The following is an 18,145-nucleotide window of genomic DNA, read 5'->3' on the forward strand; positions in this document are numbered from 1 at the left end:
TGTATTTTTTATCGCTAGATTTTTACTTTAATATCACAAGAGGAACATGACACTTTTTTCTTCACCAATAAGTCAGATTACACACGGTCGTGACACAAGGGAAAACTGCTTTAGTAAGCCGACTCCTGCATCAAGGGTTTTGTCAACTGTTTCATGTAAAGAACCAAGTTCTCGTGTGTGTAAAATAAATAAATTCCCAAATTTGCTCCCAAACTGAAGGCACATCACTGATAATCTCTGGGATATCCTGGAAGTGCTCTTTTAAGAAGCACCCAGGGGTAACCTTTCCCACCTGGGCTGGGCCCGTGTGGATGAGGGCGGGTGAGGGGTGGGTGAGGGCGCAGGGTGCAGGGGGGGTGGGCTCAGCCCAGGGGCCAGGGGCAGTGGGGGAGAGGAGCGCAGAGGCCTGGAACTGCGGGGCGGGGGCTCAGGGGAGCCGGCAGGGGCTGCTGGAGGCAGGCAAGCAGCCCAGGATAGACTTGAACTTCAGCGCTGGGCTGTAAGGGGATGCGCGGCCCTCCGTGGCCGTGTGAGTCATGAGCACTGCGCACAAAGCCTTGGATTTACCTTTTTGTTCTCAGACAATATGTGCTCCGAGTTCCTCAGGCTACGTTACTCCCCGAGAAGCACACAGATTGTGAGGGTAGCTACCCCAGAAGGTTACTGCTGGGCCGGCTTTCTGTCACCAAGAAATCTAAGAAAAGTATGATAAGATTCCAGAGCATTTGTCAACCTGTGCTCGATCTTCTGTTTCGGAAATCTGGGCCTGCATAACTGGTTGAATTCCTTCCACCTCCCACAGAGCATTGATTTGTAGTAATACTGCTTGTCTCTGGCTGTTTGTGGATGTATGTATTTAACATTCTGTTACTTTGTTCTGTTAAGCTGCTCCTTTGCCCTGCTGAGGTGAGGGGAATTCCTCTCAGCCAGCGATGCGCTACCATGTCATTGCGACTCCCCAACAGGTGTTTTACTTCTCCGCGGCCTCTCTTCAGGCCTCTTTGTTCATGTTTTAGCAAATAGGGTTGGTTAGTTGCTGACAGAAAAGGAGTGTGCAAGCTGCAAAGAAGCTATTGTGCAGTGCAAGTCCCGGCCGCTGGCTGCACTTCCGGGAAAAGGGTTGAGCACACATCAGCAGGCGTGTCTAGGCTTTGGGGATCTGTATGCTCTGGGTCTGGGAGAACTGACCAAACATGAACTGTATTGTGGAAAGGATTGTGGCCAGAGGCAGGGCGCAGTTTGGAGAGCACCTTCTGTGTGCACAATACCGTGTACCGTGGCACCCCCAAAAACGCAACACCCCCACGAATGCCACCCCGCAGCTGCATGTGGGTCTGGTTTGGGGGTGCAGGCACCACACCCCACCACACAGGCCTGGAGGCCCTTGGAGACCCGCAGCCTAATGCACAGCCGGAGGCCGGCGAGCAGTACCCACTTCCACGCTGCATGCACAGTCCGCTGATGCGGAATGAGATATTTCCTAGGTGTAGCTCTAACATATGGCTTACCTGTTGTCATCTGCCAAAGCAGGTACTTAAATGTAAATAAATATTTTTCAAGTAGTCAAATCCACAAGGGATTCAGAGTTAGTGTTGTCCCTAACCTGTTACATTGGCTCCAAGTTAACGCCACATCAAATTTTGCTGAATTTCATTATTTTTTCTGATTTATGTGCTCTGTTTTGATTTTGGCCTTTTTCTATTATTTATGTCACAAAATAAGGATGTAATTTTAGCAGACCAGCATTTCATTAATTGATAAGGAAGTTGCTGTGGTGAAGTAGGCTGTCCCCACTTGGCCCCTCCCCCTCCCCCTTTTCTGTAGCTTCCCAGGAATGACTGACCAGGTTTCCTCCCAGATGTAAGTGTTCGTTCTCTTCACAGGTCTCAGACCTGTGTGTTCGGATAAGATTGTCTAATTTGTGGGTCTGAAACCTGAGTTTGGGGTGGGCCTTGCAGCGCAGTAGCTCGGAGTGCAGCCCCATCTCGGCCAAGCGCTGCCCTTCCTCAGATCACCTCCGGGGACTGGCCAGGGTAGGGGAAGGGGACGCAGTGGACGGTCACAGCAGCATGTGGCCCACCCCCTCCTCACGAGGTGACCCCGCTGTGGTGTTTGGTTTCTCCAGGCGCCGAGGAAGCGGCGGTGGCGTCCAGGAAGGCCTTCCGGAGCCAGGCCGTGGCAAGCCAGAGCGCAGAGGCCGAGCTCATGCTCGAGGGCGACGACGACGCCGTCAGCCTGCTCCAGGAGAAGGAAATTGACAATCTTGCAGGTAAACTCTAAAAATATCTGTCCTCTCTTTATTGTGAGTAATAGTGCAGAGTAACTGGATTTAAAATCACTTTCTGGTGAACAGATGTGTGCCGGTGGTTGTAAAGACACTCACTTGTGAAGGTGAATGATCTGCTTTGTCTCATTTCTGCTGTCGAGCAAAGTGTATTTTACTGGCGATAAATGATTAGCATCATCTTTCTGTGTAATGAAGAGCAGCTTTTGGTATCGGGAGATAAGATACGTGTAAGCCGTTTGCATGCTGCTGCCTGTATGCCTGGAGCAGGGCAGGCCGACGGACTGCTTGGCTTCCCTCCATCTCTGATGTCCTGCTGCTGTCCCCTCCCTGCCGCCTCCGCCCCTCCCCGTCCTGGCGCTGGTCTGAAGGCAGCTCAGGGCAGCCTCCACAGTGGCCGGATGGGTACAGAGAGCTTACTCAAGGCATTGGCTCTTCATCTTTTGGGGGTTTTGAACCCCTTTGAGAATCTGATGACAGCAGGTCACTTCATAAAGCTGCTCGTGCAATCTGTACACAATTTCATGCACAGTTTCAAAGGGTTCACGGATCCCTGGAAAGTAGTCTATGGAATCATATCCTAGAACTGCGGTTAAAAACTGCTTTATTTAGAAGAAAGAAAATCTTCTGCTTTAGAGTGTCAAAAAGTGGCTGAGTTTTACCTCAATTTTATATTTTCCATCCATACAGTGTTGACGGGGGCAGGTAGCAAAAGAGAGGAGGCCTAGTATTTCTCACTTTGTTTACAAATCCCATTGTAATTTAATTCAGTGGTGGTATTACTTCATAATCAAATTGAACTCAAACAGAAAAAATATCTAATTACAATAGAAAGCTAAGGGAAAGTACGGATGAATTAAGGTTCGCTCTGTTTCGTAGATGGGATCCATCTCTGCTTCTAGGAAGAAGCTCATGTGTTGAGGCCCTCGTAGGAGCAGGCAGTGCTGGAAGGGCACATGTGCCGTGGCCCATTCCATCCTCACACCCCATGGGCTGGCCGCAGCCACGGCCCCTGTCTTACAGATGAGGACACTGAGGCCCAGGGAGGGTAAAGTAGTTTGCCTGAAGTTAAGGATATAAAATATTCCCTTAAAATGTATAGTATATGATTTGAACTAAAATATACCCAATAAAACATTTAAGTGTGTGTGTGGACATACTTAAAGACTTCACTAAATGATGTAAGAACAATGTTTTCAGTGGATAAACACAGTCTTTACACTCATTCCATGATATAAGCCAATGATACTCAGAATCATTCATTTTAGCTTTATTTATAGATAGTCTATATGTTGCACACAATCATTCCAGTAAATTTTTAAAATGTGATAAATGGAATGCTTTCAGCCCAATTGTACTTAGACATTGACCCTCTCTCCTGGAGAAACATTTTCTTTGGAGTTTTCTAATTTTAGTAAAGATAAAGTTCTGTAGCTTTAAATGTCCTACAACTCTCTGTTTTGGTTTTAGTGTCTTTTCTTCCCAAGCTGTTCATCTCAAGAGGCAAGTTAAATGTGTGTGATTCCTAATACTCAATTTATTATGCATTGTAAGAAGTGTCTAATATGAATTGGAATATAGAAGTATGCCAATCAATTAAGTAATTATTATATTCATAATACCTAGCTTAATTTATTTTAATTACCTTTTTAGTTTGCAGTGATTCACCAAAGTAAATTAGCACCTAAGATTCCATATGACTAAAAATTTCAATTTACTAATTGTATTTTTACTTAAAATGTAAGCTTAATCAATATAATTAATTCAACTGATTTTAATCTTAAGTTCCGATTATTTAATTTGAAATTTAGCAAGTTACTTCTTCAAATAATTTTTGAGTAGCTAAAATTTAAGATGAACTCAAATTTATATGGAATATTAAGTTGATGATGTATAATTCAACCAATAGAAAGAACTGTGTACCACTAATGAAATGTGTTTGTTTTGGAGTGGCGGGTATGTCGCATATGCGGACTGACAATAGAAACACTTTCTACGCTAGAATTGGAATTCATACAGAACTTTTACTGTTACTTCCAAATGTTAGTAATTTGCTAACTTAGGGAATTCTGAGTTAACGATGGTGACGATGGTGACAGTGGTCTTTGTGTTTTGGCATCAGTTCTCTAGGTTGTAATTATTTTCATATTATGGTTTGTATATAGAAGCTATTACCAATAATCCCCCTATCCATTTAATGTCCTTGAAATATTTTCCCCCCAGGCCTAACCTAATTTCTAGACTTCTTTTTTCACCTAGAATATCTTTCCCACCTCTCTATTCTACACCCTCGACTCCATCTTCTCCTATCCAGAACCCAACCCATTTTTTTAAGACCCAGTTAAAATATTTTACAAAGTATTCACTGGCCACGTTGTTGCCTTTGTAACTATTTTTTCTAACAGCTTTATCAAGATTTAATTTATATACCCTACAATTGACTCATTTAAAGTGTCATACTTTCTTGTTTTTAGTATACTCAGGGTCATGAAAACATCTCTGCAATACTATCAGTGTGAGAACAGTTTGATCATCCCGAAAAGAAGCACCATGCCCTCTGACTTTCCTCCCTAGTGTCTCCCTGCACCTGCCCCCTGACAACTATTGCTCTGCTTCCAGGCTCTGGTTTGCCTGATTTGGCTATTTCGTATAAATGGAGGCATGTAATCAGTGGTCTTTTATGACTGGCTACTTTCACTTAGCTTAATGTTTTCAAGGTTTATCCATGTTGTAGGTGTATCAATATTTCATTCCTTTTTATGGCCAAATAGTATCCCATTGTCTGGATACACCACAGTCTGTCCATTCATCATTGACAGATATTTGGCCTGTCTCCACCTTTTGGATAGTAATGCTGCTATGAAGATTTGTGTTCAGGATTTTATGTGGACAGATGTTTTAATTTCTCCTGGGCATGTGCCTTGGAGTAGACTTGCTGGGCAATCTGCTGGCTGCACCGGTCTACCCTCCCACCAGCGGTGCGTGAGGTTCCTGCATCTCCACAGCCTCACCAACACTTAGCTGACTTCAACTACAGCTACCACAGAACATTCTAATTCTATCATTTTAAGACTCTTACCTTGTAAAGCCTGTCCTGTAGATTTTTTTCTGTGTTTTGGCTCTCTTTTTTGACTCTGAATGCCATAGGGCATGGCCATATGCTGTGTATCTTTGAATCATGAAGAGATCTTCTAACACAATTGCTTGCCTTAAAGGGTTCTCTGTGGGAAAGTCTACATAGGCAAGGTAAAGTGCAGCACTGAGGTCACTGTCTCGTAAGTTTATATCATAAACAAAAGACAAAACAAAACTTGTGAGCTATTGAAATAAATCATTTTGGTCTGAATTATCAGATCATCTGCTCATAACCAATTGAGTCTCAAAAAATTACTCAATTCATCACTGGACTTTGCCATAATAAAAACACCTAAAGGTAAGAAAATCTTTGTTCCATTCCAACTTCCGGCAATTGTTTCATTTTAACTAAATGTCTTTCTAAGTTTTCATCTATAAAATCAAAATACTACTGCTCCTGTCATTGTAAGAAGTATTTCTTGGATGGAAAGACATTCCGTAACTGTAGGCCACAGTATTCTAATCTAGTCAAGAGAGATGAGTGTTCATGGTGAAGAAGCATTAGAATGTAGGACTTCAATTTCTTTTTTTAAATGTGAATTTGAGTGTAAGTTTATAATCATTTACACACATCTGAAACTCAGACAAAATGAATTATGTGAATTTACAAGCAAGAAAAATATAGAAATAAGGAGGAGGTCTACGAAGAGAAACCATACGTTTCGGTGAGAGGCTTCCTGAGTGAGCGGTGCCTCCCCCAACCCACCACTGGTGCTGGCCACAGTCCCCAGCTCTGCTTTCCTTAAGGCTTAGAAGGCAGTTTTATTTTGTTTTGTTCTTTATTCCTCAGATTATTTTCTTATTGTTAACTGGGCAAGATTGTTTTCATTTCCTGTCGTCTTTTTTGTGTAATTGAAAGTGGAAGGAGGTATCAGATGATGCAAAAGGAAGAAAGAAAAAAAAAGGGAAACTGTTACAACTCAACAACAACAGATGAAACAATCAAATTAAAAGACGGACAACAGATCTAAGCAGATATATTTCCAAATAAGCTATACACGTAGCCAGTTAGCACATGAAAAATGCTCAACATCATTAGCTACTAGGGAAATGCAAGTCAGAACTACAATGAGAAATCATTTCATACCTACTAGAGTGACTACCATGAAAAAAAAGAAAAGGGACACAGCAAGTGTTGATACGGTTGTGGAGAAACTGAAACCTTCTTGTGTTGTTGGGGAGACTATATAATGGTATAGCTGCTGTAGAAAGCAATATGGCAGTTCCTCAAAAAGTTATACATAGAATTAGTAAGTAACCCAGCAATTTCACATCTAGCTATATATCCAAAGGGATTGTAAATGGGGACTCAGACAGATACTTGTGCACAGATGTTTGTAGCAACTTCATTAACAAAGGCCAAAAGGTAGAAACCACCCAGATATTCATCAGCAGAGGAATGGAGACACAAAATGTGGCCTGTACGTGCAGTGAGAGATTATTTAGCTGTAAAAGGGAATGAAGTTGTAATGCATGCTACAACATAAATGAACCTTGGAAACATTGTACTAAGTGAAACCACTCTTATAAAATACCTAGAATATGCAAATTCGTAAGAGACTGAAAGTAGAGTGCTGGTTACCAGGCACCTGGGGGAGACGGAAAAGGGGGAGTTCTTCCTTAGGGGGCAGAGTTTCTGTTTGGGATGATGAAAACGTCTTGACCATGTGTGGCGCTGATGGTCACACAACATTGTGAATGTAATTAATGCCACACATAAAAATGGTTAAAACTTCAAAGCTTATGTGACATTTATATGTCATCACAATAAAAAAAAGTTCAGCTTAAAAATAAATAAGTAAAAGGAAATTGTGGCTTAGAATTTTCCTTAAGTTGAGTATTTCTTCCTCCCTAAATCTCTATTTCACTGCATCTACTCACGCAGTTCCTTATTCATTAATATTTAGTGAATATCTAGTGATTTCTAGAACTCTGAGACATAGAAACTGTGACAGGAAAAAATTTCAGGAGATTTAGCTCTGTTACTGCTACCTCCCAGTAAATAAAAAAAGCAGGAAGTGATGGTATATAATATTTTAGGCTACATCTACCCCCAGTAAATGAAAGTAAACAATTGAAATGATCAGCCAGATAATTTAAACCTTCAAATGTACTTAGAATGTGCAGATAACAGAGACAAAGCTTTTTATCTATGACTTGAATGTTATCCAAAAACTGAGCTAAGAAAGGAGGAACAAAAAACAAAATATAAAGTACTTAAGAAGAAGGAAGAGCTCAAGATTCTGGGGAAATATAATAGAAATAGAAGGAGCAACAGAATTCTAAAGGCTAAGAATTTTTCGGAGAAATATGTTATTTAAAAAGAAAAAGTGTATGTGGCAAAGGCACAAAAAAATTTCATTACAGCCGTTGAGTGGGGTGAGAGAATAAGTGCTGCAGCAGAGGGTGTGTTCAGTGTTCAACTGAGTCAGATAAGCTCTGACTCAGGTGGCGTGGTATCGAGCCCTGCTGCTCCAGGCAATGCAGTTCTAATATCATGAACTCCATACTCCTTCCCCAAGAAAAAGAGTATTTTTGTTAATTTCCCCAGATTTATTTTTATATGGTATTAAAAAGTTTCAGAGTCTCACTAGATTTGGATCAACCTGAAATTTGTATAAAAGGAAAAATAGTCTTTTTACACAGTCTGATTTCCAAAATGCAGTTGGCTCAGGATTTTTCCTTCAATTTTTAAACCCATGTGTATTTCAGGGGAAATTTAATCCATATGTCCCTGACTCACTCACACTTAACTCATCAAAATGTTGTTTAGTAAAAGCTATTTGATGTTGAAAAAACCTTATGAGTCTTTTTATAAATCTTTTTTTCTGGCTTTGAATTAGGAAGTCATTTTGCCAGTCATAAATAGTATATACCCATAGGATTACGTTTAGCTTCAAACACAGAATTAACAAAGTCTTAAATATAGCATTATCACATTCCTATTTCTTACAAAAGCTAAAGTATTTAAATTTCTAACTCAATTTTTAAAATCTATTAAAGAGTTCCATAAATAAATACATACTTCACCTTCAATATCTAGCCCTCTTTGCCTCTTTCCATTATTTTCACAAAGTCTACAGGCCATTGTAGGGACTTCAGATATGTTTGTATTTATAACAGCAGCCCAGCAAACAAAATTGCATAGCTGTCTAATATAATAAAAGAACATAATTCAACTATGTTTCTTAGACATCAACCTTAATTCAAATCATAGAACATTCTTGTGTCCTTTTTTTATTTTAAGATTGAGCCAACCTTAGTTAGGCCACAAGTGTTTCGCAAACCACAACCATAAAGTCTATTCCTTCTACTACAGTGTTCTAATTGGAACACATTTTTGCTTTTTACTCTTCTCTGTATAGAGAATTTCCCATTTAGTAATTATCATGTGAATTTATAGTCCTGCCTACCACCAATGAGAAAAATAGGCGCAATAAAGAACTCACCTAACATCAGTAGACTGTTTCTCTCCTATATGTAGGAAATGAAACTTTCATATCCCATAGTTTTTTAAGTATGTTAAATGAGGATATTAATCACCTGCTGAAAATATATGGATCATCTTGTTTGTTATTTGGGAAAAAAAACCCTGTGTTTCCTCCTGCCACACTGGATGATGTGAGCTGCTGGGGAGAATGGAGGAGAAGCGGCCTGCATCGCGCCGTTACTGCTGCACACAGCTGCCCCCACGCGCTCAGCAGAGACTTTGACTCAAACATTAGGTGGGAACCGTTTTGCCAGCACATTTCCATTAGTGCTCCCCAGAAGGGCAAGTGAGTCTTTCTGCATGCTTCACAGACCTCACCGAGCTCCTTTCCTCCCAGGGCCCTGCGCCATTGAGCACAGGCTGCCCCACGGGAGGTGGGTGGGCAGCCACTGAGCCCTGGCCTGGGCTTGCAGGGGGGCAGCCACCAAGAGCCAAATTGCTGACCCCCTAAAAAGGCCTACAACTTTTTATCAGTGCAATAAGAAGAAAGTCAGACTGAGTTTGCCATCAAAATATTGTTAAACATGTTTTTCCAGATAGTTTTTATTCAGATAACTCAGTTCAATTTGTCTTTCTCTTTAAGTCACTAACAGAGAAAACAGCTAAATATACTTGTAATGCTGTTCCAATTCAGTTTGTGTATGGGACAGGAATGCTGAGAACCAGGTGTCTGAAAGAGCTTTTTAAAAAAAACAAACCAGCTTTCAGGGCCGTGTAGCCCAGCACCTCCTTAGATATCATGGCGTCGATCACACCCAAGGTCTAAAAAATAAAAATGTAAAGTAAACCAGGCTTGGATCTCCTCACTGGCCCACCAAAGTTGTCTGGGGAAAATGAGCAAAGTGAGTACTAAGAGGTAAGGGTGGGGTGGGGGCAAGGGCCCAGGGAGGGTTTAGCACTCACTGCAGCTGCTGTGAGCTCAGGTTCTCTTCCAGGGTGGAGCAGAGGGTGCCGGGAAGGCCCTTTACCCAGGACTCAACAGGCAGCTCCACCAGCCCAAGGTTTATGCCCAGTTTGTCTGCAGAGTCCTGCCATCCACTCCGCCAGCGTTTTTAAAATTCCAGGTTGCAGTTCATTGATTATTAGGAAGTCAATTTAGTGGGTAGTTACCAGCGTTATTTGTAAATGAAATTTTAAAAACAGAATAGAGTGAATAGAAAGTGCCAAAATTCATCCCATACCCAAAGAGAAGAAGTGATTCATGAAGTGTCTTTTCAGTTTGTTTGGGGCAGGGGTGAGTGTGTCTTTCCTGGGTAGCAATGTAAAATGCATTTCTTACTATAAATTAAAGTCGAAAAAGCTTAAAAGCCAGTGCCTAATGCCATGTTGCCTTTCAGCTCACTTTCATCCCAGTCCTTCCAAATCGGAATCCTCATAGGAAGGACCCATTCGGCCTTGCCCTCTGATGCCAGGCCGAGTGTGGTCATCGAAAAAACAAACACAAATATTGGCATCGCCCATGTGCAAGAAGTTCTCATCAGTGCTTGGAAGAAAAAGATGCACCGGAATTCCTGCTCTAAAGGAACTTATAGTCTAGAGGGGCTGCGGAGACTGAACAGCTTAAGCACCCACACAAAGGAGCCCATGGTTAGGCAGCCAGACCCTGCCCACCCATGGGTTCTGGAGAGACTTCCTAGAGTAGGGTTTTCAGTCATAGGTACAAGTGAATCCAGATTGAGAAAGATGTGAGGCAGAGAGTGGGAAAATCATATGCTAACACAGCTCCTTTGTGAAACTAGAGTAGTTTTAAATTATTCAGATAAAAGTATGAGATGGGAATCTGGGAAGTTGAGACCTGGAAGCTGGGGTGGGGTGGGGTTGGGTTCCATCCCAGAGGGCACAGGGAGACCCGAGGGGTTTTAAGCATAACAATGATAAGATCAGAATTATATATACATTTTTTTAGATCTTTATTTCTTTCAGTAATGTTTTGTGTTTTCAGTTTGTTTTGCATTTCTTTTGTTAAATTTATTTGTAAGTATTTTATTCTTTTTGATGTTACTGTAAAGAGAATTGTTTTCTTAATATATCATTCGATAATGATATTAAGAAAATCATCTGATTATTCATTGCAAATTGTATAGAAACATAATTGATTTTTTTCAAAACAAAATGTAAATTATGTATTTTTTCTTTTTTGTGAAAGATGACATATATACCAAAAACCAATAAATTTCAAAGTACGTCACCACAATTAGTTGTAAAACCACAATTTTAGGCTTTTACTTCTAGCTGCTCTAAGATACTAGAGACTAAAAGAAATATCAATATAATGACTCAGCAGTCGTACTCATTTGCTGAACCCGCCGTTCTCTGTGTAACTCCACCATCACCTTTGCTCTTTCTCCCACTTTTTAGGGGTGTTTGCGCCATGCCTATTCTTAATATTTCATGTGGGAAGGGGCTGTTGACAATATGGGGTAGGGGGATAGAACTAGTCAATGTTCTGGAGAGGCTGGGCCTCTGCATTTCAGGACTTATCTGGTCCCGGGACCCATCTGGAGGTTGTTGGTTTCTGGAAAGTCACTCTAGTAACTTTCATGAAACCTTTGTAGAATCTTATATAATGCCCTAGGTGTTCTTTAGGATTGGCAGGAATCGTTTTGGTTTGAATTTGGCAAGCTATGATAGTTACCAAAGCCTAAGAGCATAAGAGTGACCTGCAGAGTAGCCTCTGGATACTATTTGAACTCTCTCAGTCACTGATACCTTATTTGTTACACTTCTTTTCCCCCTTTTGATCAAGATGGAATTGTGGATCCCATGGTGCCAGGTCTGGATTCATCCCTGGGAGTCCTCTCCCACGTCGCCAGGGAGACTTTCACCCCTGGATGTCATGTCCCACCTCGGGGGGAGGACAATGATTTCACAGGCAGAGTTGGGCTTAGAGAGACTGAGGCCACCTCTGAGCAACAACAGAGGTCCCCCAGAATTAATTTTTAGGCATGCCTATAGCAGGCTAAGCTTCTTCTTTGTCTGCACGAGCCTCAAGATCAGGGGATGGCCTGTATATATGGCTATTTTTTTTTAAATGACCTACGTCTCTTGTAGTACAGGCAAGAGGTGATAAGGGCCTGAGCTAAGTAGGTGGTGACAGTAAGTGGAGAAAGGGACAACTTCAAGAAATAACCAGAAAGTAAGAGGTGGAGGACTGTGACAGTGGCTGGCTGATGGGAAGAAGTAGTGGTGGCTGCGAACTGTTCGGGAACGTGGCGGGGAGGGTTTTGGGGAGATAGGAATGAAGATGATTGAAATCTGAAAGTCACGTTGAGGATGGAGTTCTTCATTAAAGCCGCTGAGGCCACCCAAGGGAAATGAAAGGAGGGAGAAGAGCAGTGAGTTGACTTCAGATCCCTGTGGAACAGCAAGGCTGGAAGGGAGCAGTGGGACGGGACGGGGGCCCATGTTTGTGAGCTGAAAGCCAGGGGGCTGGGGGACAGCATTTTTTCAAACTGACGCTCCCAAGAACACAGGCGTTCTGAAGGATGCTTTTGAGAAATAAAACCCAACACTTGCAAGTGTTTGGAAAATTCTAGGTTAAAAAAAGGCTGCTAAGTTGTTTTTATTGATGGGCTTTTCTGATCCTTTAGCATGTTTGCTAATCCCTTCCCAGAAGATGGGCCTCAGTGGAAGATGGAGGCAGAGGTCAGAGGGGCACCAGCAGGAAGGAGCAGCTGCGAAGGACGAGAGACAGTGGTGGTGGGGGGGGGGGGTGGGGAGGGGAGGGTCCAGGGCCCACCCAGCCGATGGCAGGAGGGACTTGGGTCCTCACGCTGGAGGGGAAGAGATGGGAAAAGATGGAGGTGTGGAACAATCTTCAGATATTGGAGCACATCAATTGCAATGACCGTTTTTCATCAGTTACTTTATAGGCAGGACAGACAAATGGAAATATGTGAATTTTTCTAGTAAGGGGCCATATAATTAGCCATCTTCTCAAAAGAATATGACACCCTAAAAAAGGGTTAGGCACCCCTGCTCAGGCTACAGCACCTGTGCTCTGACCCTTTCACTGCTGTGCTTTAGGGGTTGGCCTCAGCTGCTCCTCTGGGCACCCTAACCTCTGGCCCAGCTCTCTGACCCCCCTCTCAGTGTGCACCCCTCGCCTGCTGCACTGCTCTTCCCCCTTGGGGCCACACGTCCAAATCCTGCCCCTCCGTGACCTCTCGCCTCAGGTGCCATAGGCTTCACAAGCCCACACACTCGACACACACGTGCACACCCGACAACGCAAGCACAAGGGCTGGGAGGTGGAGCTCTCCTGTGACTGCAGTTTTTCTCACCCCCTCCTGGTGGGCAGTAGCAAACGCAGTTAAGTGCCCAGACTGTAGAAGCAAATACCCAGGGCTGAAGCCTGTCTCCCCCATTTCCCCTTAGGAGCCCTTCCCCACGGCCCTGCTCACTGCCTCCCGGGGTCCCCTCTGTCAAAGGGCGAAGGTGCGGTAGCCGTCTCACGGCAGGGGAAGTATAGAAAGATGAATGCATGTGGAGTGGTCCATACGCCACTTAGCTGCACGTTCTCTCTTTCGTGTTCTAATCACTCCTTTCCCCTTTACTGTGAGCTCTTTGTGGGCAAAGCCCATGTCTGATAGGCCAATGTACTCTCTACTGCTGCCCCAGCCACACCACACGCCCAGTGGGTTTTGTAGACCACGTGACTGAATGAATGCTGCATTAAGCAGGTCTCTCTAAGTGTTTCCTTTACAAAAAGGGAAAGATTTACACACTAGGAAAAATATGGCCACTTTGAAAGTATGCCATTTTAAAAATAATAGCCTGCATGTGCTGTAGCTAGAATGGCCAGTTGCTTTAGGACAATCATTGGTTTTAATATATTTTTATGTTTTCTCTAAAATGCACTGTTTCATATTTTTAAGGAACAATTTGACATCAGTTCCAGATAAAAAAAAGATAGAAGGTTTAACCCGTTGTATGTAATAGTCTTTTAGAATGACTTCTACATAGAACAGTGGGGTACATCATTTTTTGTGTCGTATTCCATCAGTACACACTGCATGTTATACTGCAGGTACTGAATTGGGTACCCCATCTTTAAGTAGTTTGTGCCAAATGGAAGAAACAGGTTGATAAACACAGGCATTGAGCATTTGTAAGCGCTGTAATAAGACATGCCTGGGGGACTGTGCAACGCAAGGCAGGACTAGGGCCCCCGAGACTTAATCCCACTCAACCAATGTCTTTAAATCAGATCCCCTGGTTTATTCACACATCTAGGATATTAGGAATTTGCTCTTCCCAATTATTAAGTGATATCCTAGTGCCATGAAAGAGCCAGTTCACTTCCAGAAGGCAAAAAGTTGTTCTATATGCTGGCCTGAATGTGATAAAGCTAAACACACAGATTGTAGTGGGTTCACCTATTGAGTCAAAATGCAGAGCAGACGATCAAATTGAACAATAAATAACATTATCACTGTCAGTATTTTTTTGAACTAGAAAAGAGCACTGTGTTCTTTTAGAGTGTATATGCTTTGTAAGCTTTTTCTTCTATAAAATCACTCTTTGCTTTTGAGGAAAATGCACTAGGTCTTGTTTCTTCTTAACGTAGAGAATGATCTGGTATAAAAACAAATTGCACATAAATGGCAGGTTGAAGTTAGGGCCAATCAGATTTTTTTCTCAATATTTTTTGACATTATTTATTATGAACATAGGAAATATGCTGTGGTTTTAGATTATATTAATGTGAAATAGTTTCTGCCATGATGCAATGGATACTGTCAGATTGCAGTTTTCAACTGTGCATGAAGAGGACCCCATTCTTTCTGTGTCTACTTCTGATTGTTTTTTGGGAAGTTGCGCTTTTCCAGCAGTAGGTTTACTCAGATCTGAAAAGAGTAATGTGCATACTTAGGTGCACATCTCACTTGGGAAAAGGGGAAGAGTGTTGTTGTACAGTGATAATGTAAGGAGGCCAGTGCACTGAGAGGGTGACGGGTTATTGCTCACCTCTTCGGAGGACACATTATGTTCCAGGAGTTACCAGAGAGCACAGAGGCCCTTTCCTGGTCACAGCAGGCCTTTGTGTGAAATCTGGGTTTATAGAGTATTTATGAAAGGTGATGTGGTGTGTGTTGTGTTGGAGAGAGAGACAAGTGCTGGAAGTTAAATTCATAACCCTTAAATGATATCTTCTTTCAGTTGCTCAGGCTGTCTTTTCCTGATTCAAGCACAAACATTCTGGAACTCTTTTCATGTGAAAAAAAAAATGTATGAAGATGTCAGAGGATAGTTATTCTGATATTTGGATACCTATCAATAGTTTCTGTATAAGAAGAAAAGAAATAAAAAGAGAAAAGAAAAACACATGCATCCTGTACCCCCATACCTCTCCTTCTCATTGACCACTAGTATTTCCATCTACCCAATTTATTTTACCCTTCGCCCCTCCCTATTATTTGTTTATTTTTTATCCATAGTTTTTTACTTATCTGTCCATACCCTGGATAAAAGGAACATCACACACAAGGGTTTCACAATCACATAGTCACATTGTAAAAGTTATATCTTTATACAATCTAACTTGTTTCTTAATGCCCAGATTTCCTTGGAATCCAAAAGAAAATTCCAACTCTCTCACATTGCTCAATAATTTAAGATTGTTTTGAGTTTAATGCATTTTGTTCTTTAAATTCTTTGGGGGAAGTTATCTTTAAATTAATAGTTCTAGAAATAATGGTAAAATTTTACTTCCTGATTATATTTTTGTCTGAATTTTTTTGAATGAAATAGTTTTCCACGAAACATAAAATGTTTCAGGTTAATTTTATTTCTTCCAAATAATGTCAGGATTTTAAGTTTTAATAAATTTACCAAGATGAGTCAATGTTTACTATCACAAAGTAGCAGTCTTTTAAATGTTGCAAAAGTAAATTGAGCATGTAATTTCAAAATAATCAAGGTTGGAGAAAACCCATATAGTTAATAAAACCTTTATTCAGATAAATTAGGAAATAATTCTAAAATACATTGCAACTCCACTAAATATAACTTTGGCCATCTGAAAGTCATCAAATACTTTTAACAATGCCAATTTTAAATTTCAACCCTTTGTCTCCCATATACATTTTTTGCTGTACTTTCATATAATAAATACATTGAAACTTGTAGAGAAGCTTAGCATTGTTTCACAGTGTTTGCCATAATTGGTTTTTTGTTGTTGTTGTTTTGTTTTGTTTTGTTTTGTTTTTGCATGGGCAGCCACCGGGAATCAAACCCGGGTCTCTGACATGGCAGGCAAGAACTCTGCCATTGAGCCACTGCAGCCCACCCCATAATTGCCTTTTAATAGCTGGAATGCTATTAATCCCCGAAAACTGATTAATTCCTGCCCTCTGAGAAACATAGAGGCAGTCAGTCCCTGCCTTTGGGCACTGGCCTGACACTCACATGGTGGCCTGGGCACTCTTAGGAGCTGCCGGGGCCAGCGCTGGGCCATGTTGTCTCTGCTGGACTGCACCCAGCTCACAGAACACCAGCATCAGACAGGACCAAAAATGGTGTGAGACAGAGAAAAAGCCGTGATTCTGCATAAGCACACCAAGACAAGGTCAACACAAAAATAACAAACATCTCCCTCTCCAGGCAAATATGAGTGACTGCTTTGTCTTTAGCCTAGATCTAGTCTTGCCTAGATTAAGATCCCCTCCTCCTGGCAGAGCCCAATCCAGAGCAAAGCCCCACTTGCTTGGGAATTTGAACCCTCCCCAGAAACCCAAATCCTACCCTAAGTCCTCTTTACCTCCCTCTTACAGAGAGGCCTGGAGGTCCCTCAGTACAGCAGGCAGTAAACCCAGTTTGCCCAACTACAGATATGTTCCCCACGGTATTTGGCAGGACAGCACTGAAACATTCAGAACCCCAAATTTGTGAATATTGGACCAGTAGTTAGGTAAAAATGAAAAAGGATTTTGTAAGCAGCAGAGTGCTATTAAAATATCAACATATTAAGATTTCTGTGCTTGGAATTTGGATTTTCAGCAGAATCATCCAAACCCCCAAATATTTTTAACATTTTCTTTTAAAACATATTTGATAAATAGTTCCCTTTTCATTTATAAAACACACGGGCTTTCCACTCTTGGCTGTTGGCACATCCCATCTCAGGTGATGTAAGATCCCATGCCTCAAAGGAGTGCCTTCTTTTAAAAATTCCTTTCATTATGCCTGAATGAATTTTTTCTAGTTCCAGTTTTAGTTTGGTATTTTATTAATGGCAAGTAATACCCTTATCCTTTAAAAAACAATAATGGATCAGTATTTCTTTAAACATCATCTTGCTAATTCTAAACAGTAAATAAAATTCGTTTTTCTTTTCATTACCACCTTAGATGGTGGAATTTTAAACTACCCTATGCACCAATACTATGGGAGGAGGTTTTGTCCCATCCATCTGTTTAACTGTCTTTAATATGCGTATTTTATGTTGTGCGATCTCGGGAAGTTATAATGCAACAGTCCTGAATATGTTTGATTTCAGTCCCCAGTTCACCACACTAAGTTTAGGAGGCCAAATTTGTAGCTCCTCTAGTCATCTTCTAGAAGAGAGTCAGCTAGATGGCCATCTCACCGACAAGCAGAGAGGCAGCCCTTGCTCAACGTTTTATTTGGAAAGGGATCCAAGGTTTCCCAATAACCATGTTCCATAGGGGAGACCTGCTGACTTGTGATTGTGCCTTATGTAAACATTTTAATGTCGGATCCCTAAAATCCTGAGGCTCCCCAGAGGGTATTAAAACACAATCCCTTCTCTCTGTTGCTGCGTGGATTAACTCTGTATTCTCTGGGCTGTGTGTTTGCCCCTGAAGGTGCTCTGCAAACACGCTACGGAATCGGGGATTCTAAAGGACACGGGTCAACATGACACATGCTTAAAGCTGGATATTTCATGATGTGTCTTCCCTAAAGAAAGACCTAGTCAAAGGCCTTTTATAAACTCCCGGAAAATCTCAACCCAATGGAACGAAATTGGAGTCGAGTCAAATGGAAGCGCAGGCTCCTTTGAGAAACGCAATGAGTAGAGAAAATGTGTTTCCCGTTAAAAGTTCACGGAATTCTGTACTTAAAATTCGTAATGTATTTCAGAACTCAGTGTGTATGGTTTTGATAATGTGTTTCATGTTCTTTGTGTGTGTGTGTGTGTGTGTGTGTGTGTGTGCGCGCGCGCGCGCGCGCGCACGCGCGCAATTTTCCCAATTTAATTGTTTGGATATGTT

At 41.7% G+C, this 18,145-nt stretch overlaps 1 protein-coding gene across 15 annotated transcripts in view; it reads left to right on the forward strand.

The window, feature by feature from the left end:
• The window catches only part of NBEA (neurobeachin), a 752,331-nt gene that overhangs the window by 530,669 nt on the left and 203,517 nt on the right, over positions 1–18,145 (forward strand). For all 15 annotated transcript variants that reach the window (XM_077159019.1, XM_077159015.1, XM_077159017.1 and 12 more), the window contains one exon: positions 2,126–2,269. In XM_077159019.1, coding sequence (XP_077015134.1) covers positions 2,126–2,269 — 144 coding nt within the window. The remainder of the gene's footprint in view (positions 1–2,125; positions 2,270–18,145) is intronic.

The sequence above is a fragment of the Tamandua tetradactyla genome, chromosome 4 (assembly GCF_023851605.1).
Source record: "Tamandua tetradactyla isolate mTamTet1 chromosome 4, mTamTet1.pri, whole genome shotgun sequence".
NCBI classification, from domain to species: domain Eukaryota; kingdom Metazoa; phylum Chordata; class Mammalia; order Pilosa; family Myrmecophagidae; genus Tamandua; species Tamandua tetradactyla.